Consider the following 23,921-nt stretch of genomic DNA (forward strand, 5'->3'; position numbering starts at 1 on the left):
TAGTGTCTTCAGTGTTTGTTTGTGTGTAAAGCTGCAGTAGTGATGGAGAGTGGCTGTTAGAGACATTGAACCGTCCTTCACACAGTATCTGTTCACCTGTGCTGTGTGTGTTTACTGCAGTGTGTGTCGTCACGTGTTGAATATTCAGGAATGTCCTTTGCCTGTGTCTTTGCCTGTCTTAACAGTCTGCATTGGCTGAATATTTTATGTATATGTTTAAAGGCTTAAATCCAGTAGCAAAACTATTAGTTTATGGATGTTCTATTTAATTTCTCCATAGAGAAATAGAATATTAACAATTTATGAACTTTTCAGTACAAACCTGCCATGCTCTCTGAGGTTAAAACACAAGTCAGTGTGATTTCAACACAAATTTTAACACTGCCAATTTTTTCAACAGTGATCACCTTATTGCATGAAGCATTGCATATTATTATTATTATTATTATTTTTATTTTATTAAAAAAATATTATTTTATTTAGCTCCAGCATCCCAGCGACCCTACAAAAGACAAGTGGTTTGGATAATGGATGTATGGATATTATTGCTTTATATAAAATATTTATTTATTTAATTTTTTGATTTATATTTTTTTATTCTATGAAATATAATAATTTTAATAAAAATAAAATATAATTATTACTAATATTAATTGGTTATCGTATTAGTCAAGGCCCCGATATACTCATGGCAAAGTTCTTTTTCGTTCTTCGCTTAGGGGTAAACAATATATAAGTATGTGCTGCTGCACATTTTCCTCTCAATAACAAAATAAACACAACAAAATTGAGAAAACGGCAAGCTTTTTAAAAATTTTATAATAAAGCATAAGATAAGCATCTGATCTTAGCAACGTTTGCACGAGCTCTGCAATTCAGCACTAGTAAAGTCACGTCACGTTTACTTATATAGTACTTTATATAATAGATAGCCTAAAATCAAGCAGCTTTACCATATTAAACATGAAAAACAGTGTCAGTGTCTCATTTCATCAGAAGTACAACTTCATTTTCTACCATAAAGCAAATCTATTTAAAAATAAATTAAATCAAACTCAAATCAACATTTCAATTATTTATTTGACTAAGTAGCTGTGTGATGAGTGATTCTGACTCACTGGCTGTAATCTTCCTTACTTTATCAATAGTTGAGTGTTTATTTGTTGATGTTTGGCCATGTGTTTCAGGATGACATCATGTCGTTTGAGGCAGAGAAGCAGGCCGTGTATCTGCAGGTCTACAGGCCCGTGTATTTCCAGCTCGTAGACGTTTTGCTGCACAAAGCGCAGTTCCCCACGGACGAGGAGTATGCTTCCTGGTCATCAGACGAGAAGGAGCAGTTCAGGATCTACAGGTGTGTGTGTGTGTGTGTGTGTGTGTGTGTGTGTGTGTGTGTGTGTGTGTGAGAGAGAGATTCATTTTCTCATGAGCCTGTTGTAAAATTTTCTTCTACACTCAGCAGTTTCCTGTTGGATTTGCTGAATTGGCACAGTAGACAATGTTGCTTTTCTTATTAGGAATTATGCAATATTAAATATGATTAAAATGCACAAATATTACAATTTAAAATGTATTTAAATATTTAATATTTAATAAAATATTTAATAATACTTTAATATTTAAATATTGAATATGTGTGGCTAAAACTTTTTGATTTAATTGTCTTAAAAAAGGAATATCAACACAAAGCGAGTGAAGGGTTGATAAAATAATGCATTTCTGTGATGTTTGACTCTTTTAGGGTGGATATATCTGACACACTGATGTACGTCTACGAGATGCTGGGAGCCGAGTTACTCAGTAACCTGTACGACAAACTCGGGCGACTCCTCACCAACACAGAACAAACACCATCATGGCAGGTCAGAAGATAATGGATTCAGTTTTCATTGTTTTTGCTGTTTCAATAAACAAAGAAAGGAAAGAGGCGAACTTTTGCGCATAATTAATTAAAATAAAACCGAAACTGATATGGCTTAGTGCGATTTATAAATTGGCAAAGACTGATTTCATTAAATAAATATATATGCTTCTTGTTTCATAGTGAAGCTCGGCTCTGTGTTCTTTTACACGAGAGCATCTCATGATCTGGTGCTTTCAGCTTCTCAGAGCGGCTCGGTTCACACAAAATGTGGCTCCACATAAAACACATAAAAAGGCGGCTTGGGTCACTTATGAATGCGCCAACCATCTTCCCAAACTTGTAATGGGAAGCTCTTATAAACTGAATGTTGTCAACTTAAGAGAAGATGATTTCATTTTTCCGCCAAAATAAAAGCTTGTTGGTTTAACATTTGAAAATGAAGAAATTAAGAGTAAATATAAAATGAATATGAATATTTATTTTATAAATTGTCTAAAAATATTAGTATTAAATAAGTATTAGTACTGTCAAATAAAATTATTATAATATAATAAGTATTACAATAATTAAAGGAGAACTCGGTAACTCTAGCGAACTCTTGTCACTTCTTCGCTGATTTTCCCTTTTGTTGTCGCATGTTTTCCCCACGAGCTCCCCCTACAGCTGTGGGGGGGTGTATATTTCACAACACAGTCGTAAAAAACTCATTTGCGGCGGCCTCCTCCCCCTCTCTACCGCTGCTCATGTGCGTTTGTTTTGATCGGAGCAAGCCAACTGTATCGTGTGGAGCTATGTCTACCGAGGTGGGTAATCTGGTAATACATCATACATGCGTGTGTGTTTATGTCGAATTGCCGTAAAGCAATTTGTGTTTCGCGCTCGTTCTCGTTCTAGTTCTCGCTTATCACGAGACTTCCAATTTCTAACTTGCCGGGACGGTAGTGTTGCAAGTTGCAAGGTTGGTTTTCCGCCTGGGAACGCTGGGGGGAGCGGGGAAAGTCACCAATATCACCAGAACAGGTTGTTTAACCATCCAAATGATTTCTAGACAGTTTTATTAAGTTAAAAAAGTTACCAAGTTCTCCTTTAACAATATTTCTTATTTTGGTTAACATTTTTATTTAGTAATAATAATATAATTATTATTATTTTATAGTCATATTGATATATAATCACAAAATTGCCTATAATTGCATAGAATAAAAAATTGTGCTGCCCTATAAACAAAGATCGCAAACCTGGAGTTAAAAAAACAACAACTATAAATCGTGATCGCAATTTTTATCAGAAAAACGCAATTAGATTTTCCAACCCAAATCTTGCAACCCTACATGGGGTTTAATTTTAACAGGAATGTGTCTGTTTTGTTCCAGCATACAGAAGCACTGCTGTACGGATTCCAGTCCATCGCCGAAACGATAGATGTGAACTACTCTGATGTCATCCCAGGACTCATCGGCCTCATTCCACGAATCAACATAAACAACGTCCAGCTGGCCGACACCGTCATGTTCACAATCGGTGTGTGTGCTTGCGTATCGGCGCTCCTGTAACATTAAAAACAGTCGTTGTGCCATTTCTGTGTTTTAGGAAATTGTCATTTGCCATCTGAAGCAATTTAGACTGTTTTCACACACTTTGGTCAAGACCAGACAATTACACATGATTACTTTCCCACACAGACACTCAGTTTTGTGTTCCAGCCGAGATATTTACCCATTACGTGTCTCCCTGTAGGAGCGTTGGCGGAGTGGTTGGCGGATCATCCGGTGATGCTGAGCAGCGTTCTGCCACTGGTTTTGCAGGCATTGGGCAATCCAGACCTGTCTGTTTCCAGCGTCTCCACACTAAAGAAGATCTGCAGAGAGTGCAAATACGACCTGCCCCCGTACGCTGCCAATATAGTCGCTGTGTCGCAGGTATTACATGCTCTAATGATGATACTAACACATATGAGACACGTTTGAACAGTTTTATCTCCTCTAAATGTCTTGTTTTTTTTTCTTCTTGTATGCAGGAAGTGCTTATTAAACAGATTCACAAGGTGAGTTTGTATTTTGATGAATAAACCCATTTGGTTTTGCTCAGATAAAGCTGATTTCATAGAGCTGTAAATGTAAATTTTTTGATTATGGTCAACCGTTTTGAAATCAAAATCTACTTTGCGTAGTATCCTGATCAGGGGCTGCACAAAGCGTCAAATGGTTTATTGATCAACATGTTTTTGAAGCGTTGATCATTGTAGCCAATCAGAGACATATATGTTGAGCGCGTAAACACAGTGGCCAATCAGAGGTGTTTAAGAATCTGTTCCACAGCGCTCAAAATACTAAGGGGAAACGCTGGTGTCGCATTTCTAAAATTTCAGTACCGACTTGGTATCGAAGTCGGTACTTTTGACAACACTAGTTTATGCACTTACATATCAATACATACAACAACACTTACATAAACCAATTTCAATTTGAATGTAAAGTATGTATTTAAGTCTGAGATGCATGATTTATTTAGAGATGTAATGGGTTTGTTCTGTATGGATATTCAGCAAATCCCTGTGCATAATTGTTTATCAAACATGAAATATGGTTGGCAGTGATTTTTGGCACTTCGCACAGCTTTTCCACTTTCATTGAGGACAAAAACAATACATGAAGCCGGAAATGCATCACGCCTGGTGTTACACCTGTTCCTATTTTCAATCTCTCTCTTTCCCTCTAGACGAGTCAGTGCATGTGGTTGATGCAGGCTCTGGGGTTTCTGTTGTCTGCACTGCCGGTGGAGGAGATCTTGAGGAACCTTCAATCTCTGATCACTCCGTACATCCAACAACTGGAGAAACTAGCAGAAGAGACGGTGAGACATCAAACTGCTCGCCCTTAGTCCTCTCAGTCCTCTGGGTTTGTTTATCCGTGTGTTCGTTTGGCTCGGTCGCGTGTGAACAGACCCTGTGTCTGCGTGAGTGTGTCATAGGATGGAACATTTCTCAGCAGGAACAGATTGGCATTACTCTGGGCGCTGGAAGAGTAAACTGCAGGAGAAATACGCTTAATGTTACCGAGAGCCCTGCATTGATTTATACTAAAGGGTTAGTTCACCCAAAAATGAAAATTCTGTCATTAATTACTCGCCCTCATGTTTGTTTCAAGTTCGTAAGACTTTCGTTCATCTTCAGAACACAAATGAAGACCTTTTTGATGAAATTTGGGAGCTTTTTGTCCCTTCATTGACAGAACAGGGACAGAGATCTCTCAGATTTCATCAAAAAGATCTTTATTTGTGTTTTGAAGATGAACGAAAGTCTTCTTTGAATGACATGAGGGCGAGTAATTAATGACAGAATTTAAATTTTTGGGTGAATTATCCCTCGAAGGAAGTGACATTTCAAGCACAATATTTGATCTATTTTTGCTGCACACATAGAAGTGTTGCCAAAAAAAAGCTGAAGCAGGATCAATGTAAAAACTGTTAAAACAGCAGATCAGGGGACTGGCAGTAACTGTTGTATAATTTTAAATTATACCTATAATTGAAAATAACCTTCAAGCATTCTCTCTTTTACTGCCAAAACATCCTGGATGTAATGGAATAAGTGCTGTCCTTGTTTGTTTTGAAGTTTATACATGTTGAAAAAGAGCAAAAAAAAAAATCGTTAGTGATGCACCAAAATTTTGGCAACCGAAAATATCTGGTTGAAAATTTAATTTCATATTTTTAAGGGCCGAAATCATTGACAGAAATAGTGACATTAATTTAATTGTCCTGTTTTATGAAATCACTCAATCAGTGTTTCAGCTGTGGAAAGATCAATAAAACAGCTTGTAAACAATATGTAACATTACATTAACCTCATGAAAAGCTATTGAATAACTATAAACTCGTTAGTTAGAAAAAAAAAACTCTAGAGAGCAGCATTTTCCTAAATATGTATGCACAACATTATATTTTAACTTGACCTGTTGTCTTCATTATTTAATGTATGTTTGAATAAATGTCATGAATACATTTTTTTATTACAGCCACTGTTTAAATGTGTATATTTAACAATGAATTAAAGGGTTAGTTCACCCAAAAATTTTAATTCTGTCATTAATTACTCGCCCTCATGTCGTTCCAAACCCGTAAGACTTTCGTTCATCTTCGGAACACAAATTAAGATATTTTTTATGAAATCTGATAGCAACTTTCAAGGCCCTGAAAGGTAGTAAAGACATTGTTAAAATAGTCCATGTAATTACAGTGGTTCAACCTTAATATTATGAAGCGACGAGAATACTTTTTGTGCGAAAACTCCCCCCAAAATAACGACATTATTCAACTATCAATGGAGGGACAGAAAGCTCTCAGATTTCATCAGAAATATCTTCATTTGTGTTCCTGAAGATGAACGAAAGTCTTACGGGTTTGGAACGACATGAGCGTGAGTAATTAATGACAGAATTTTCAGTTTTGGGTGAATAACCATTTAAAGGATTAATTCACTTCAGAATAAAAATTTCCTGATCATTTACTCACCCCCATGTCATCCAAGATGTTCATGTCTTCCTTTCTTCAGTCGAAAAGAAATTAAGGTTTTTGAGGAAAACATTCTAGGATATTCCTCTATATAGTGAAACAGGTTGAAGGTCCAAATTGCAGTTTCAGTGCAGCTTGAAAGGGCTCTACATGATCCCAGCCAAGGACTAATGGTCTTTATCTAGCCAAACGGTCGGTCATTTTCCAAAATATAAAAATAATTATATACTTTTTTTTTTTTTTTTTTTTACCACAAATGCTCATCTTGCACCAGCTCTGCGATGCGCCACACATGACGTAATCACGTTGGAAAGGTCACATCTTGGATGACATTGGGATGAGTAGATTATCAGGACATTTTTATTCTGAAGTGAACTAATCATTTAATATATCATTGACAAGTTGAAATAACTTTTCAATGATATATTAAGGGATTAGTTCACTTCAGAATAAAAATGTCCTGATAATTTACTCATTATTATCGCTTATTGCATATTATTACTCTTATGTGCAATTTACAACTAATTTTTTTTTGCAGTTGATTGGTAAATACATTTGATTAAGTAATTGATCATTAAATAAACTTTAATTTCAGTTTTTGGCTAAAGGAAAACTTTTGGTGTTTCACTATTTTTAATTTCTCTTAAGATATAACGAAAGGAATAAAACTATTTAATTAGTATTGCACCCTGCCGCATATCTACAGACAGCCTCAAAATGTGCAGCTTTACCTTTTTTCAAAGTGTTTAGACTTATGATATTCATCTGGCTGAGATAAAAAAAAAAAAAAAAAAAGCAAAAAAAATTCCATATCTTCCATTGAAACTGAGACCAGAATTTAACAATGTCTCACTTCAGTGAGCAACTAAAACACCCTAGCAACTACATTGCAATGCCCTGGCAACCATATGCAAACATCATAATCTATCTTCTAAATACTTTTGCATTGTATTTATTTTTCATCTCATCTATTTCCTGTTCGGCTTCATATCTCGTCTCTCTCTAAAATGCTGCTTGTCTATTTTTGACTTTCGTTTTCTAATATCTTTCCTCCCTGTCTGGTCCTTCCCAGAAAGACATTACATCAGCCTTAGTAAACAGGCTGGGATGGGGCGCTCACACAGCGCCCCCTGCTGGTCACGGACACTGAGTCTAGACACTCGCATCTCATGTATCGGCTCTGATGTTATTTTCAGACGGGGCTGTCAGTACATTGGCTAAAAATACCCAAAGTAAACAGGAACTCAGTGTACAGTTCTTCACATATTCTTTATAAAACAAACTATTCCAGTTCTGATATATGATTGGATGAGCTGTTTGAAGCAGTTTAATAGACAACACATGCATGCGAATCTGACATCATAGGAATTTAATTCTACATGAATGATTTTTACTATTAAACTTATTATCATGTACGTATTTTATAGTGTAATGTTATAATGTTATTCCAGGTTAACCTTTTGAAGGAAAGGTCGTTCGTGCAACGATGCTTTTGTTAACTGTTTAATTGAGCGTCTCTTTCCTTTTGTGCTTGTGTGCATGATGTCATAAAGGAAGTAAGACAATGTAGCGACTCGCTCTGCCTCTCGGCCAATCACTGAGCTGTTGTCATGGAGCTAACAGCAGTAATTAGACTGTTGGCCTAATGGATGTTTAACGACTGTTTAATTACCGCTGATGTTCCCGGGAGTGCCGGTTCAGAGCGCACGCCCACCCCACCCGCCGGGTCTCGTTATTTTATATGATTCGAGGGATTTTTCTTGCTCGTTTCGTTAAATGTGTTGAATTGTACTATGGCACAGTGTTATTTTAGTGTCATTGAGATGCTAGTATAGTTTTTATTAATAGTTTGAAATAGTTTTTATTTTTGTATTTTAATTTTAGATAGAGTTTCAGTAATTTTTATATAGTTTTTATTCATTTATTTTAGTTTTAGTTATTACAGTAAATCAAGTTAAACTAAATGAAAATGAGAAATGCTTCCTTGGCAACTAGTTGAAATAAAGTAATATTTTACTTTATTTCAATTCACGTTTATTTTATTTCAGGGAACAAAAATTATTTGTATTTTTATGGTTTTAGTTAACTATAATATCAGTATAATTAAAACAATTGTAAATAATAATTAAAAATGATTAAAAATGTGTAATTCTATTTCACTTTAAAAATAACATATTTAAGAAAAATAACAAGTACAACTCTAAAATGACAATACTCATGTTTAATATTTCATCTCAATTTCTTTATTATCACACTAAGTCATATTTAGATTTTATTTAGTTTAAACGTTCTACCCTGACGAACAACAGTTTGAGCTATGCTAATATGTGAAGTATAGCCACTCACAATTGATGTCATTATATACAGTTGTCTTAAAGGTACACAACAAAAACATGAACATAACAAAAACAGTCGGTTTAATCCAAAGTGTGATTGAGAGGAAAAAAATGGCCATGGATGTCTAAATAACGACTGATTTTCTTCATGAAATCTCGACAAAATATAAGTTGTATGTGAAATCTGGCCCTTTTAAAATGAAAAGGCATATCGAATAACAATCTGACCCTGTTTTCTCTTTTCAGCCCAACCCCTCGAATAAACTGGCCATTATTCACATCCTCGGTCTGCTGTCCAATCTCTTCACCACGCTGGACATCACCAAACAGGAGGAGGAGTCAGGAGAGAACGCCCCGCCCATCAAATCAGCCCCGCCTCAGACCGGCCCCAACCCTGTAAGCACACCTGCTTTCCACGGTCACGCCGCAGCATGTGTTTCCGTGTGGCAGAGGAGGACTATAGTGTGTTTGTGTGTTTTAGGTGGTGGTGGTGCTCCAGCAAGTCTTCGCACTGATACAGACGGTCCTCAGTAAATGGCTGAACGACTCGCAGGTTGTTGAGGTGAGATTCATCTCAAGCTCCTTATTCTGCATCACCTTCAAATTTGACCATATTCATTACTCACTTTGGAAGCAGTATTTGTGTGCAGGACAGATGTAATTCTGCTCTCTCTATCTCTCTCTCTCTCTCTCTCTCTCTCTCTCTCTCTCTCTCTCTCTCAGGCGGTGTGCGCCATCTTTGAGAAGTCTGTGAAAACTCTCCTGCACGATTTTGCCCCCATGGTGTCTCAGTTGAGTGCGATGTTGGGGCAGATGTACAGTACCATACCGCAGGCGTCTGCACTGGACTTAACCCGCCAGGTACACGACACACACAATGACAAATTAATGTTTATACAGGCAGTAATGTTAGGGTTCCTGCGGGTCTAAAACAGTCTAAAATATCCGTAACAGTCTAAAATATCTTACACGGCATAAGAAACTCATAAATATAAATTTAAGATATCTTAAATTCGGGGTCGTAAGAACAGGAATCACGATGACGCGACGCCTCATGTGATTATTAAAACTTCAAAACAATGCTGTATTCTGGGATAAATGCGCTCGTTGTGTGTGTGTGTGTGTAGCTACATATGATGGTACTGAGAACTCATGAAGAGCTTATAAAATGTGTAAAGGAGTCAAAACAGTGACAGGAATCCCTCCCTCACACACACAAGCCAAGATCTGCTGCGAGGAGACACTGTTCTGATGTCTGTACTGAACTGTGAGGGACAACATCGCGACTATGATGAGTAAAAACAGGCATGCTTGAGCTTTCTGTCCTTTTTAGGGTCGCATCTTGTTCCTGTTTTTGGTTTGTTTACACGTCTTTGGTCCGTGTTGCGTTCATATTTCAGCCGAACTGCACCAGAGTTCGTTTGTAAGCGGATCGAGTCCCATCTTCTCAGCATCTCGGTCCGCTTGTTTGGTGCACCAGGGTTCAGATGGCAGCGTTTCACACTTATTCAAATGAACCGCACTAACAGAGCAATCGCACCAGGGTTCGTTTTAATCGAACTACATATGCCAAGTGTGAACACACCCTAACTCTATGGGTTTTGTTAAGCTTTTTATGTGCCGTCATCGTGTAATGTCGGTCACTAGCGCGCAAGCTCAAGGCAATAGACTTCAGGAATGGGCCGATGAGCAAACACTGTGTGCAGGAAGTGCTTATGGGAGTTGTCGTGTCACATTACAATTCATTTATAATTTCAGATGCCTTTTGAGAAGGCAATTAAATTATACTGTATATATTTAAAATTCAACCTCCTAAGGTGGCTAGTGAGGAGTGACTTTAGCAGGTGTTAATGTCAAGCCCTGGGTGTATTGTAATATGTTGAAGATATTTGTAAGATTTGCATATTTTAGGCACCTCATCTTTTTGAACGAGCAGCTGGAAGTAGTAAAGCATAGGCATGCCAAACTAAGATTTTGATAGTTTTTTGGGGTTGTATGTTATTAAAAGTCTCATATTATGTTTAAAAAAATGTTTGAGATATTATTGGTATACTATTTTGATTACATAATTAACTATATCTAGCATTTAATTCAACTTAAACTCTTCTAGAGCTTCTCTCTATGCCGCTGTGTCACAGGAAGGAAAGACTAAGAACATTATTTAACACATTCATATAAATTTGACCAGTATTAGTGCAATAATCTTATTGCCTTTCTTTAAACATAATATTACCGTATCTGCAAAATCCAATATCGATCGCCGTCTAATATGCATGTAATAATATATTAGTGCATAAACCAATTTCAATGCATATGTAGATATTAAATAAAACATATCTTATTCATTTAGTATTTTTGAGTATTACATTTTTAGAGTATTTTAAACTTGCAATTATCATGTTTTGCAGTTGAATGTGTGCTTCTCTAAGGATCTGATATACATGATTTATTTTGAGATTGTTTGAACATATGGTATTTGTGCAGGTCTTAAAAAGTCTCAAATTTGATTTTAAAAACTGTCTTCCTTTGTGGAGTTTCACTTGAACATTTTTGTTTTCTTGCAGATGGTCCATATATTTGCCAGTGAAACGAATCATTTCCCCCCAATCAAAGCGCTGTTTGAACTGGTGACTTCAGTTACTCTGAACATCTTCCAGCAAGGTAGGCATGCTGGGAACAACCAGCTGCAGAGGGTGAAGGAAATCATGTGGTTTTGATGTCTTTACAGTCACTTCTTCCTGTTGTTTGCATGTATCTGTTTTTTTAAACCCGCGCACACAGAAACGGAGTTCAGAAATGAGCATGTTTTTGAAACCGTTCTTGTTTTCTGAAAAGGTGTGGTGACTTTTGATCCTGTTATTCTGTTTGAGATTTTTACCCAGTTCTCACACACACACGTTCAATTCCGAGGGCGTTTTCACACTAGAGTTTCTGATCTGGATCCGAATGCATTCAGTCCTGTTTACACCTGGTATTAATAGACATTTCGTGTGATCTGATTGATTGACAGGTGAGTAGGCAGTTCTTCACTGTTATCAGAATGCATTGTGCAATGTGGTATCAATTATTAATAACCATAACACAATTAAGCCCCTGTTTACACCTGTTTCTTTCACTCACCACGTGTAGTTGGATCACCTGAGACAGATCTTAATACCAAATGTAAATGGGGTCTTTGACGTCAAAGCCGCTTTCCGAAGACCATTTGAAAATCCGCTGCTTGCCGTACTCTGTCAGTGTGGCATCATACACTTAAGCTTTCATTGAAATGATCTTGTCTGCAGAAATTTGATTATATTATTAATCATGTTCTCATTTGAGAAATTTCTTTTTTACATTTCATCAGAATTATTGCACTTTCATGTAAGCAGACATTAAGAGAACATCAAATCACATGCAGGATTTATGTTAACGTTTTATTATTAAAACAACAAAACATAAATTCCTATTCACTCAAAAACATATTTAGGCCTGAATTTAAGATTTATGTGTTTGAATTGCATGTAAACTTTCCATTTGTTTGGATTGTGTAAATAATCCAATTATAATTTTTATGGTATATTCATCCAGTGTGTTTATGAACAAGATTTGATTTTTTTTATCTTGTCCAAACACCAACTCGTTTTAGGAATGACATATAATGATAATTTCATTTTTGATGGTATCGAACTCTGGATCAACCAATGATAAGAAGTGTGAAAACAGCCTAAAATGATCCAGCATGACTCCCTACTTTACACACACACACACACACACACACACACAGTTGTTATTTGCATGTGCCCTCTAGCGCACTAACCACGCTTGCATCCATCACTTCCTGTTTGTCACTCTCCACGTTCTTCTGTTTTAACCACATTGTTTCCAAATCAGCAGAAATGTGAGATAACACTCTTATCCCGCTCAGGTGACCTGGCCGAGAGGATCTGCCGTGGCCTGTGTGTTTGTTTGTTGTTTGTTTTCTGTGAAGGGGCGGGGTTTGGCGGGCTGGGCGGGGTCTGGGTTTGTGGGGGCGGGGTCTTGTTTGGAGTTTGGGAACAGCAAAGGGAGGGAAGTTTGGGACTGACTGCTACCTTGCTCTTTCGGGGTGGCCGTGGGAACCAAGCACTCACCAGCCGCGGCGGGCTAGTCGGGTGTATGAATTGAATTTACAGACAATGAAAACAAATAAAACACACTAAAAAGAAAGAAAGAAACACAAGTGTCATCACAGTAACAGGTGCCTCCTGGGTTCCCACTCCAAACCCACTGTTTCTTTTGTTTTTTAGGTTTCTTTACTTTCTCTCGTTACTTCTTTTTGTTTTCCTTCTTTGTTTCTCCCCTTCAGAACGGACTCATTGATCTGTCTTTTTTGTTTTTCCTCTTTTGTTTTATCGCAACTGCCTTCAAGTCGTTCATGTTCCCTCCTCTTTCTCTGCCCTATTTCTCTCACACGTGCGATTATTTCCGTCCAGTTGACTTTTCCTTTCCACATGACTGTTCGATCTGTTTTGTTGCTGTTTGTATATATTCTTATTATTATTATTATTTCTTAAGTTTCATCTTTATTATATTTTAGGGCCCAGGGATCATCCTGATATTGTTGATTCATTTATGCAACTCCAAGCTCAGGTGTGTTTTTGGTTTCTTATTTCATTCACTTTGGGTTTCTCTCTTCTCTTTCGCTGTCTCTTTCTTTCTCACTTTCTCTTCCTTTCCGTCCTGTGTCCCGGTCTTTTCAGACCCTTGTTTTGCTCGGGCTCTGGAATTGACCTGAGGGGTTTTCCTATTGGATGATTGACAGCTCTCTCGTCCAATAGTCAGACAGAACTACAGAATCTCTGATCTGTGCCCTTCTTATTCGATCCAAAATCCTGCTCCTTGTAGCTGTATATTAAATGTCTCAACTCGGCTGTGATTGTGTTGCATCTCGCCACAATGTTTTTTTTACAGTGTAGGTGGAATAATATATTTAGATTTATTTTATATTTTTAGATTCTGTGCTATTTATAGGCCACTAATAAAATAAGTAAATAATAAAGATCTTCCTCTGTGCAGTGGCTTTATATCAATATAAAAGTATATTTTTTTGAGTGTCATGGACAAAAAATGGTAAATTCCAATAATTATACAATAATTATATTCTTTTTTTAAATGTTTTTTTACTTCCTTTAAAAATGGAACTGAACATTAACATGTTTTTAAATGTATATTTTAATAAAAAAAAATAAAAAAATATATATATATATATATAATGTATATTTTAATATGCATGTATATATGTGTGTACTATATATATATATATATATATATATATATATATATATATATATGGCAATTTAAAATTCTATTTAAATATATTTTATATATTAATGTAATATAAATATATTATTACATTTTATTTTATTTTATGTTGAAATTGAAAATGGTTGCACTGCTTAATATTTTTGTGTGGAAACCATGATAAATTCTTTCATGATCCTTTGATGAATAGAAAGTTCAAAAGAACAGCTTTTATAAAAAAAATATATATATATTTAACATTATAAATGTTTTTACTGTCACTTGATCAATTTAATGCATCCTTACTCAAAAAAAGTATTAATTTCTTTGTATTTCTTTGAATTAAATCAAGTAAATCATGTCATTTTGATCAAATATAACACAGTTGAAAGAGTCAAAATCCCACAAGCACCCACTACCCCCTTCCAGTGTCATTCCAGCCCTTAAACCGATGAAAGCCTAAATTAATTCATCTCAATTAATTGAAACAAATGAATTGTCTTCCTCATTTATGTATTTGGTCCTCATGAAGTTCTCATGAGGTTTTCCCTCTCTCGGTTTCTCTTTCTGTGTCTTTCTCAAATATCCTCTCATCCTCAATGAGTTTCTTAATGCATCAGTTGTCTTTATCGTACATGTTATTTAGATTTCTGTTGCATTCAGTCCAACTGAGCAGAGAAAGTAGTGATTGAACAGATGTGAACAAAACAAGTGAAAAACGCTAAAGAGAGAGAAAAAAATCATCATACCTTTAGTTTCTATTAAATTTCAGTATTTTAGTTTTTTTGCTGTTGATTTCTTACTTACCTGATCTGTTTGCATTAAATATGTACGTTTGGTTGATTTTCTAGAGCTAGACAGATATAGGGAGTGAGTGATGGGGATGGGGGGGTGGGCACATGACTGGCACATGAGTGATTGACAGGGTTCCAGGGGGCGGGGTTTGAGTCATGTGCTCTGTTCATTGGCTCTGTCTGATTCGTAGGCCCTCAAACGGAAGCCCGATTTATTCTTATCAGAGAGTCTTGACGTGAAAGCCGTGTTCCACTGTGGTAAGTCTGTTTCAAATGTAGAAAACACTGATGGATCCTTCTTCTTTGGTGTGTGTGTGAACGTCTGAGCCTCTGTAATGTTTAATACAGAGTCATTTCTCTAATGCCGCTGTGTTTTGGCCGTAGGAGTGCTGTCACTGAAATTCCCAGAAGCCCCAACAGTCAAATCTACCTGTCTTTTCTTTGTAAGTCGGAAGTTGTCGTAACAATCTGAAGGCCTATTCGCACCAAGAGCATAAGAATACACTGCTGATCCAAAGTTTGAAATCATTTATTTGATGAAAAATAGTCAAAAGTCATATTGTGAAATATTACAATTTAAAAAACTGTTTTCTATTTGAATATATTTTTAAATGTAATGTATTCCTGCGATCAAAGCTGAATTTTCAGCATCATTACTCCAGTCTTCAGTGTCACATGATCCTTCAGAAATCATTCTAATATGATGATTTGCTGCTCAATTATTATTGGCGCTGTTATTAATAATGGTTCTTATTATCAATGTGATCATTCTGAATATTTTTGTGGAAACCATGATATTTTTTTTCACAATGCTTAGTTGAATAGAAAGTTCAAAAGAACAGCATTTATTTGAAATAGAAACTTTTGTAACATTATACATTATCTTTTACATTGATAATAATGATAAATGTTTCTTGAGCAGCAAATCATCATATTAGAATGATTTCTGAAGGATCATGTGACACTGAAGACTGATGCTAAAAATTCACAGGAATAAATTACATATTACGATATATTCAAAGAGAAAACAATTATTTTAAATTGTATTTAAACCTTAAAAGTAAATTCATTATTCCAAACTTTTTACCAGTAATGTATATTGTTTTGATTGAACGGCAAGATGCTCTGTGTGTATTGACCTTCAGTTTGTGTCTCTTTCCCTCCTGTGAAATACACCATCATAAATGTTAGCTGTGCGCAGTGTTGAATTGTTCCTTTATTTGGGTTGACTGCAGACTGAGCTAATACCGCACTGCGCTGACGTTCCTCCTGTGGGTCGGGTCGTACAGGAAAACGGTAAACTCCTCCTATTGGCTGTACTGGAGGTGAGCGCACAACTTTTCACCAGAGGTTCACAATATATGAAGGTTACTGTAAAATGATACTGTAAAGAAAAACGCACTAGAGTCTGATCTGGGTTTTTTTTTTTGTCAGGCCATCGGTGGTCAGTCGTCCCGCAGTCTGATGGACCAGTTTGCAGAGGTGCTCTTCTGTCTGAACAAGCATTGCTTCGCTCTGCTGACGGTGTGGCTCAAAGAAGCTCTGCGCTCGCCAGGCTTCCCGTCCTCGCGTGTCTCTGATGAGCAGAAAGACACGTTCAGTCAACAAGTGCTCAGGTGAGATGAGTTCAAGTGTGCCATTTGATCATTCTGGAGGGCAAATACTATGGAATCAATATCCCGCCAAATGTATTGTGGCCACGGATCAAAAAAAAAAGCGTGATTCAAAAATGTTAAAATATATTGCACAAACTGAAAAAAATTGTGCAAAATGATCAGAATGTGATCAAACAACGTGGTCACGGATCAAAATATAAGCGTGAATCAAAAAATACCAAAAGCATGAATAAAAACCTTAAACGCATTAAAAATTATTTTGCACGAAACTTAAACTTATGTTCATGTTTTCGTTAAAATTATGTTATTACTCTGTACTTTGTGCTCTCTTGCATTTTCTACTCATAATACATTTTTTTGTACGCTTGTGCTGTTTTTCTCTTCGCTCTTCTTTCCATGTTCTGCGCTTGCTCTTCCAAATGTTGCAGTTCAAGTTTCATGTAAATTAGGGCGGGCTTAAGCGTCACCATTGGTCCACTAGTTCTAGATTGACAGCTCCTCCTCTAGCCAATCGATCGAAGAGGGGAGTTGAAGTCACTCAAATGCGACTCATGCTACTGATGTTCACTCGTACAGGGGAAGATAACCATCAGCTCAGCTGGCAAAAATCTTTCCGTGCCTGCAACTCCACCTGTTACGTCCACCTGGCGATCTGTTATTGTTAAATTCATCATCCTAACGACGACCTAACACAGTTGTGCCTTTCTGATGATCCATCATATCCACCTTTAATGCCCTTACTTCTGGACCAATATATTTTTACAAGTTTTTTTTTTTTTTTTTGATTCAAACTTATTATTTTTTGATCCATCGCTGCAATACATTTGGCAGGATATTGATCCCATAAAATACCATTCTGGTATAAAAGCAAAACACACTCCTTTATAATGTTTGCTTGAATATTAATTTAAATTTAACATGCACCAATGCTACATTTTTCTACATGTCATAATCATTTAATAAGCTCATTGTTTCTGCTTTAAATTATTACATTGTTTAATGAATTTTTAGCTTACTGTGATTTTGTATGTGTACATTTCTGAAATGCATAACTTGGTCACCTCTGATCACAGATCACTCTCAATTGTAATGTGGACTCATGTATTTTCTGTTAAAGCTGCTTTGAAACTAAGTGTATTGTGAAAAGCGCTATACAAATAAATGTGAATTGAATTGTTTTCAAAGAGGTTTGATGTCGGTAAGATCTTTAAATGTTTTTTAAAAGAAGTCTTCATGCGCACATCCTCTGAAAACCCAGTTTCGTCATCTGAGAATTAATTAATTAATTGATTTTTTTCATATCCTCTCAGGGAGCGAGTGAACAAGCGGCGAGTGAAGGACATCGTGAAGGAGTTCACCCTGGTGTGCCGTGGCCTTCACGGAACCGAGTACGCCGCAGATTACTGAGACACGGTGCGAGGAAACCCTAAATGTACAATTCCCAGAAGCCCTCACTGCGACATGAATGATACTGACAGTCTGAGAGTCGGGATCTTCCTCCAACTCGTCCTTCTCGCTCTCTCTCTCTCTCTTTCAACCACTCTCCCATTGGATTTTGGGGTCTCCGTAGGGCGATCCGAACAGTCGACATCTCCGCTCCCCGCATCTCACGGCATGTTCGCTGGAAACCGTTCTTTGACTCCCCCACGTTCGATCTTCCGTGGCTCTTGGGCTGTTTTCCTTGTGATAATTTGCATCCGTTTGAACTAAGAAATAGTGTTAGGTAAATGTTTTTTATTTTTTATTTTGGAGAAATAAAAAGCATATATATATATATATATACACACACACATATATATTAAAATATATATATAAATGCACATAATAATCTAGTGAACTGTGGGGTGACGAGTCCGTGTGCTGCTAACAGAGAGAGGGACCAATACAGACTTGTTTTTTCTCTGTGGCTTTATATCTATCCTCTATATCTGTCTGTCTAACCCCTCACACTCAATTCTGCCAAAATGTTGTGGACGTTTTTTAATAAAATGATTATGATTGTTTTTGATATACACATATATATATATATATATATATATATATATATATATATATATATATAAATAAGGTCAGCAGCATATTTGGGGACTAGTAAAGACTGGGTGTTACACGATGAGAAAGAGAGATCCGCAAAGATGATAGTTCACTCAAAAAATTTTCTTTACCCACCCTAATGTTGTTCCAAACTAGTATGATTTCTTTCTTTAAAAATTCTCCTTTTGTGTTTGATTGAAGAAATAAAGTCAAACAGGTTTGTAATGACACAATGGTGCATAAATTATGACAGAATTTTCTTTTTTTGGGTGAACTGTCCCTTTAAATTTGGTTGGTACATGCACACAAATCGAGTGCACTCAAGTAATTTAGCAGGTACTGCTTGTCTCTCTTTCTCTCTTTCTCTTTCTCGTTTCGCCCGGCTGCTGCTTGCCGACATGTAGCATGTGTGTTGCGTTACATACGGGCCCAGAATGTGTCATAATCAGTGGATGAGGGCTGATTGTTCTATCGTGTTCGTTTACTAGTGAGTCACAGAGTGAGAACAAAGGGAGAGACAGAGGAGTCAAATGTACATTCGTTTTTTTTGTACCTTGTTTTAATTTATTAAATACATCTGAGATGGCAGCACTGGGTTCTGTGGTCTGTGTGTGTGAGTGAAGGTGTGAATGCTCATCGTAAGAAGACAAAACCAAACCACAGGCTCTTCAGGTGAGTACATTTTTATATTTTTTTTTTACCCCAGTGAATGTTTATTTTTTGAAAGGTGTTTATTTTTGAAAGTCAGTTACTGTATGGACTCAAACCATGTGCAAATTCACAAGTCAACACCATTGCTGAGTATTTTCTCCTTAAAACTGCAGTAAACCAAAGACAGTCTCAAAAACACGGTTTGAAATCGCTGGTGTTTCTGACATCACAAACTACCTTATAACCAATCACGTCAACGTTCCAGCGGGATTTTGCATATCATTAACGGCGAACTAGCAGGGAAGTCTCGAGAGGTGTCAGTTTATCTCAGTATAATTTTCTGTTGATATGAAAAATCGGGTATATTTAGCAATATAGCGTGTGTATGATGTATATTACGATGTTATGATGAACTATGCCTTTCTCCACTGACGTTCTGAGTTCAAAGCGTTTCTGATGCTTGTTAGAAGGCAGACTGAGATGGCGAACGGGAACATAATTTTTTGTAGCATTAGCAATACATTATTAGCTGTTTGATAACATAGTCAAGCAAAAGGCTAATCATATTCATTACCATTATGTGTCCAACGCTGTAAAGAGCGATACCATTGTGCAGCGTTTACTATAGCAAGTTGACCGAGTGAATCTGTGAGTTGGCGTGAATGGAGGCGGGACTAATATAAGAGCAAATTCATGAATCGGCATATCCTAAATGAAGTAAGGGTGTAGAGTTGCATTCAATCTATTTTAAGCCATGAAGAATTTTCACAATAAAAAACGTTTAAATGTCATATTGGTGATCAAAGATGAGTTTTAAGGGATACATTTGACTACAGAGGGACTTCAACAAATGTTGATCTTTTTTGACAACATGCCCCAATACAGACTAAATGAGATATTTAACTATTGGAACCTACATTTAAACGAAATGATAGGCTTTTCTGCTAAACAAGCTATTCAAGAAACAACCATTTAAACCAAACCTATACCTTTGCGCTGTCGCTAAACTGATCCATATTATGACAGGGAGTTGAGGGCTCTTAAAGGGATAGTTCACTTTGAAATACATTTTTGGTATGTTTTAGCTTACCTCAAGGGCATCCAAGATGTAGGTGTCTTTTTTTCCGCAGTAATTTCAATTTTGAAATTTTTAGGTCAAACCGTTCTTGTCTGTCAGTCATATAATGCAGGTCTATGGTCACTGTCTCAAAACACAAGCACAGAGTCCAAATTAAAACAATTCCCCGTCGTCCAAATTAAACAATTCCCCATCGTAAGTACACATTGATGGCCTAAGACACGAAACGAGCGGTTTGTGTGAGAAAACGAACAGTATTTATATCGTATTTACCTCTTATACACAGCCATGTCGAAGTGATCTGATCTGAAGTGTACGCAGACTGGTGCATAGATATATACACACTAGATGTTGCCTTGTCTACGGCAGTTCATTGGAACGAATGTCTTTAAGGCGACATCTAGTGTATATATCTATGCACCAGTCTGCGTACACGTCAGATCAGATCACTCGGACATGGCTGTGTATAAGAGGTAAAAACGATATAAATACTGTTCGTTTTCTCACACAAACCGCTCGTTTCGTGTCTTGGGCCATCAATGTGTACTTACGATGGGGAATTGTTTAATTTGGACGACGGGGAATTGTTTTAATTTGGACTCTGTGCTTGTGTTTTGAGACAGTGACCATCGACCTGCATTATATGACTGACAGACAAGAACGGTTTGACCTAAAAATATCAAAATTGAAACTACTGCGGAAAAAAAGACACTTACATCTTGGATGCCCTTGAGGTAAGCTAAAACATACCAAAAATTTATTTCAAAGTGAACTATCCCTTTAACACCAAGGACTGTAACGATAAAGATGTATTGTTTTAAAAAATCGTTATAAACGTAGGCTAATAGAATATCAGGGTCCACACCACAACTATGACGATAACTGCATATAATAATATTACGTGCGCATATGATAAAAAACTGAATGTGATCGTCCTCTGGTGTGGAAGCTGAGATCGTGTTGTGAATGAATAGGTCTTTACTGCAATTCTTCATATTGACCAACAGATGTCTCTACAGTGTTGGAGAAACATCAAGAGATTTTCACTATAAGGACCATAAACAGATGCTTTATTTACTATACATGACCTTAGAATCTTCAAAGGCTTCAACTTGAGAAAAAATAAATAAAAAATGCTGCCATTTCCAGTTTAATGAGGTGATTTCAGACATGCACTATTCAAGTGTTAAACTGCATTGTTTCGGTGAGATAAAATAATATATGCCTATTTAAATATTATAGGTGGAGATATTATTATTATGTAGGTTATGGAAAATTAGTTTGCATATAAATAAAACGTGATTCACCTGTATGTCCGGTTTGTGACGCACTGGATGGGTTTAATCTAATTAGTTGATTAGTTTTGATTTCTTTTTATTCTTTTGCTGTTGCTGTTATTATTATTTTTATTTTATATAAATACTTTGTTTATATCAACTTTAATACTACAGTATAATGCATTACTTTGAAAGGGAAAACTCAGTGGTGAAGGAGACATATGCAAAATGATTTACGAATGGCATCCGCTTTGTAAAATGACCTTCATAAGTTGGTAACACTTTATCAAAAAGGTCCAGAGAAGCTCAACACTCAGACTGTGAAGCACAGCGGTGGATCAGTGATGGTTTGAGCTGTAATATCATGATATTCCCGACTGTGTTTGATGGACTCGTCACTGCCAAGAACTACAGAACCGTTCTGGAGGACCGTGTGCATCTAATGCTTCAAACATTGTATACTCTGGAGGAGCTGTCGTGTTTCAGCATGAGAATACACCAATATACACAGAAAGACAGAAGGTGTGATGAACATGAAAGTGAAGTTGAAGATCTCACATGACCTGCACACTCATATGTTTGAGGTGTTTTGGACGAGCGAATTTTGAAAACGCTCCTCCAGCATCACATAGTGATCCGGACACTGTTCTGGAAGAGGAACGGCTCAGACTCCCTCTGGATGCTGTGAAGGACTTGTATCTGTCATTCCCAGGATGAACTGATGCTCTACTGGCCACAATAGGAGGCTGTACAACATTAATAAATGATTGTGGTCTAAAAACAGGTGTTTCAGTGTCAGTGTCCAACCCCCGTAGGCCGTAGGTTAATTTCCTCGCCTCGCTTATTTGTGCATGATTTGGTATTTTCTGTGATTGCAATCGTTTATCATTGTGTAAAGTAATACATTTTTACGGTGCATTAATACAGTGACCTACTGACAACATTAAAGACAATATTGACCTGTATGTACGGTTTGTGATGCACTGGATGGGTTTAATCTAATTAGTTGATTAGTTTTGATTTCTTTTTATTCTTTTGCTGCTGTTGTTATTATTATATTATATAAATACTTTATATATACTACAGTATTTTGACAGTCATGCTGATGAATTTTCCTTGAACTGAACTGAATCTTTAGCAGTGAGCATAAATTCCGGGACTTTGGGACCAGGGGGAATTCTGCCTCTCTCTCTCTCTCTCTCTCTCTCTCTCTCTCTCTCTCTCTCTCAGGTCTTCTTCCTCAGACTCTCTCCTGTGTCTCCAGACTGAAGTCATGGAATCAGACATCTCTTCATGTCCTGCAGTCTGATCCTCTCAGGAATCATCGGATCTGATGGGACATTTAAGGATGTTTTTCCCTGATGTCTCATATTCACTGCTGTTGTTGGGAATCTCGTGTCTGACTGGCTCCACTAAGACTTCACAGGAGTTCTCAGGTATCATCATCATCATCACGCACCATCCTACAATAAGTGTGCGCATTTACACTTTATGATAGGACTAATATGTATATTATCCCTTTAAATTTGAATAAATTCACACGCGTTTAGTCGAAAATCTCAGGGTTGTGTTTTGAAAACTTTCCAGCTTTATTTCTTTCGTTTCATGCATTTTTGAGATGTCGATTACTTCATCCTCGTGTAAATAAGTGAAACGGAGTGTAATTTAAATTCTTTCGCGGGAACTTCCGTGACCCACGCGATCAAAGAGAACCTGCACGTGCGCGCGCGCGCGCTCATAGGATTACACTGTTACATGTCATCTATACAGTTCATAAGTCTTTATAGTAAATTGTACATTTTATAATTTAATAGATTTTTTTTATAATAAATTTGAGTTATCGAGTTGGAATTTGAGTGAAGAGTTGAAATGATCAACATGAATTTAGAAAGTCTATTGAGCACCATTGTATATTATTATACAGTATTCATAGCGATCCTGTATGAGATAAATACATGAAGCACTGATTTCACGAACTCTGTTGTTCATGTTTAGACTGTTGCGTGACTTTCAAAGTGTTACGATGGTTTGATGAAGATACACAGACAGTTTACCTGAGGTTTATGAAGGTTGTGTGTTTGGCTTGTGAGGAAATAAAGGACACAGATGTGAATTGATCAGAAACAGCTGTAATGGGGCAGATCTCAGTGTGTGGTGGGATTCTGTTTTTAATAGAATTGTGTTTGCATTTCTCTTCTTAATTTACTCAAATGTGCACAGCTTTGCTTTGGACGAAAAACTAACATCAGAGTATCACTACTGAACTTAGATAGTCAGGTTTATTTGTATAGTGCTTTACATAATACGAACTGATTCAAAGCAGCTCTATAGAAGACAGAAGAAGCCTTAATGGGTGAATTACACGAAGAACTAAGATCATGTCAGGATATATGTATTAAAATATTCTAAATATATAAAAATAATAAAAAATATTTTTTTAAAAAAGCCTCTTTTTACACTGCAACATTATTGCTGAAATGAGAAAAATATATATTTT

The 23,921-nt window shown here is 36.6% G+C and overlaps 2 protein-coding genes across 4 annotated transcripts in view; both read left to right on the plus strand.

The window, feature by feature from the left end:
- Nucleotides 1-19,006, plus strand: part of ipo13b (importin 13b) — a 42,298-nt gene extending 23,292 nt beyond the window's left edge. Inside the window, exons 6-21 of one of the 2 annotated variants that reach the window (XM_082148048.1) lie at nucleotides 1,188-1,354; nucleotides 1,742-1,862; nucleotides 3,238-3,385; nucleotides 3,602-3,783; nucleotides 3,882-3,908; nucleotides 4,583-4,717; nucleotides 8,959-9,108; nucleotides 9,194-9,274; nucleotides 9,436-9,573; nucleotides 11,277-11,373; nucleotides 13,271-13,323; nucleotides 14,960-15,026; nucleotides 15,153-15,211; nucleotides 16,004-16,093; nucleotides 16,203-16,384; nucleotides 17,695-19,006. In XM_082148048.1, coding sequence (XP_082004174.1) covers nucleotides 1,188-1,354; nucleotides 1,742-1,862; nucleotides 3,238-3,385; nucleotides 3,602-3,783; nucleotides 3,882-3,908; nucleotides 4,583-4,717; nucleotides 8,959-9,108; nucleotides 9,194-9,274; nucleotides 9,436-9,573; nucleotides 11,277-11,373; nucleotides 13,271-13,323; nucleotides 14,960-15,026; nucleotides 15,153-15,211; nucleotides 16,004-16,093; nucleotides 16,203-16,384; nucleotides 17,695-17,791 — 1,794 coding nt within the window. In that variant the 3' untranslated portion in view covers nucleotides 17,792-19,006. Of the gene's footprint in view, nucleotides 1-1,187; nucleotides 1,355-1,741; nucleotides 1,863-3,237; nucleotides 3,386-3,601; nucleotides 3,784-3,881; nucleotides 3,909-4,582; nucleotides 4,718-8,958; nucleotides 9,109-9,193; nucleotides 9,275-9,435; nucleotides 9,574-11,276; nucleotides 11,374-13,270; nucleotides 13,324-14,959; nucleotides 15,027-15,152; nucleotides 15,212-16,003; nucleotides 16,094-16,202; nucleotides 16,385-17,694 lie in introns of those variants that run through there. The other variant, XR_014200336.1, reaches the window with a different exon arrangement.
- Nucleotides 19,007-22,660: 3,654 nt separating this feature from the next.
- Nucleotides 22,661-23,921, plus strand: part of eva1aa (eva-1 homolog A, regulator of programmed cell death a) — a 41,528-nt gene continuing 40,267 nt past the window's right edge. For both annotated transcript variants that reach the window (XM_082148074.1, XM_082148075.1), the window contains exon 1: nucleotides 22,661-22,860. In XM_082148074.1, coding sequence (XP_082004200.1) covers nucleotides 22,758-22,860 — 103 coding nt within the window. In that variant the 5' untranslated portion in view covers nucleotides 22,661-22,757. The remainder of the gene's footprint in view (nucleotides 22,861-23,921) is intronic.

The sequence above is a fragment of the Leuciscus leuciscus genome (assembly GCF_965113295.1).
Source record: "Leuciscus leuciscus genome assembly, chromosome: 19".
Taxonomy (NCBI): domain Eukaryota; kingdom Metazoa; phylum Chordata; class Actinopteri; order Cypriniformes; family Leuciscidae; genus Leuciscus; species Leuciscus leuciscus.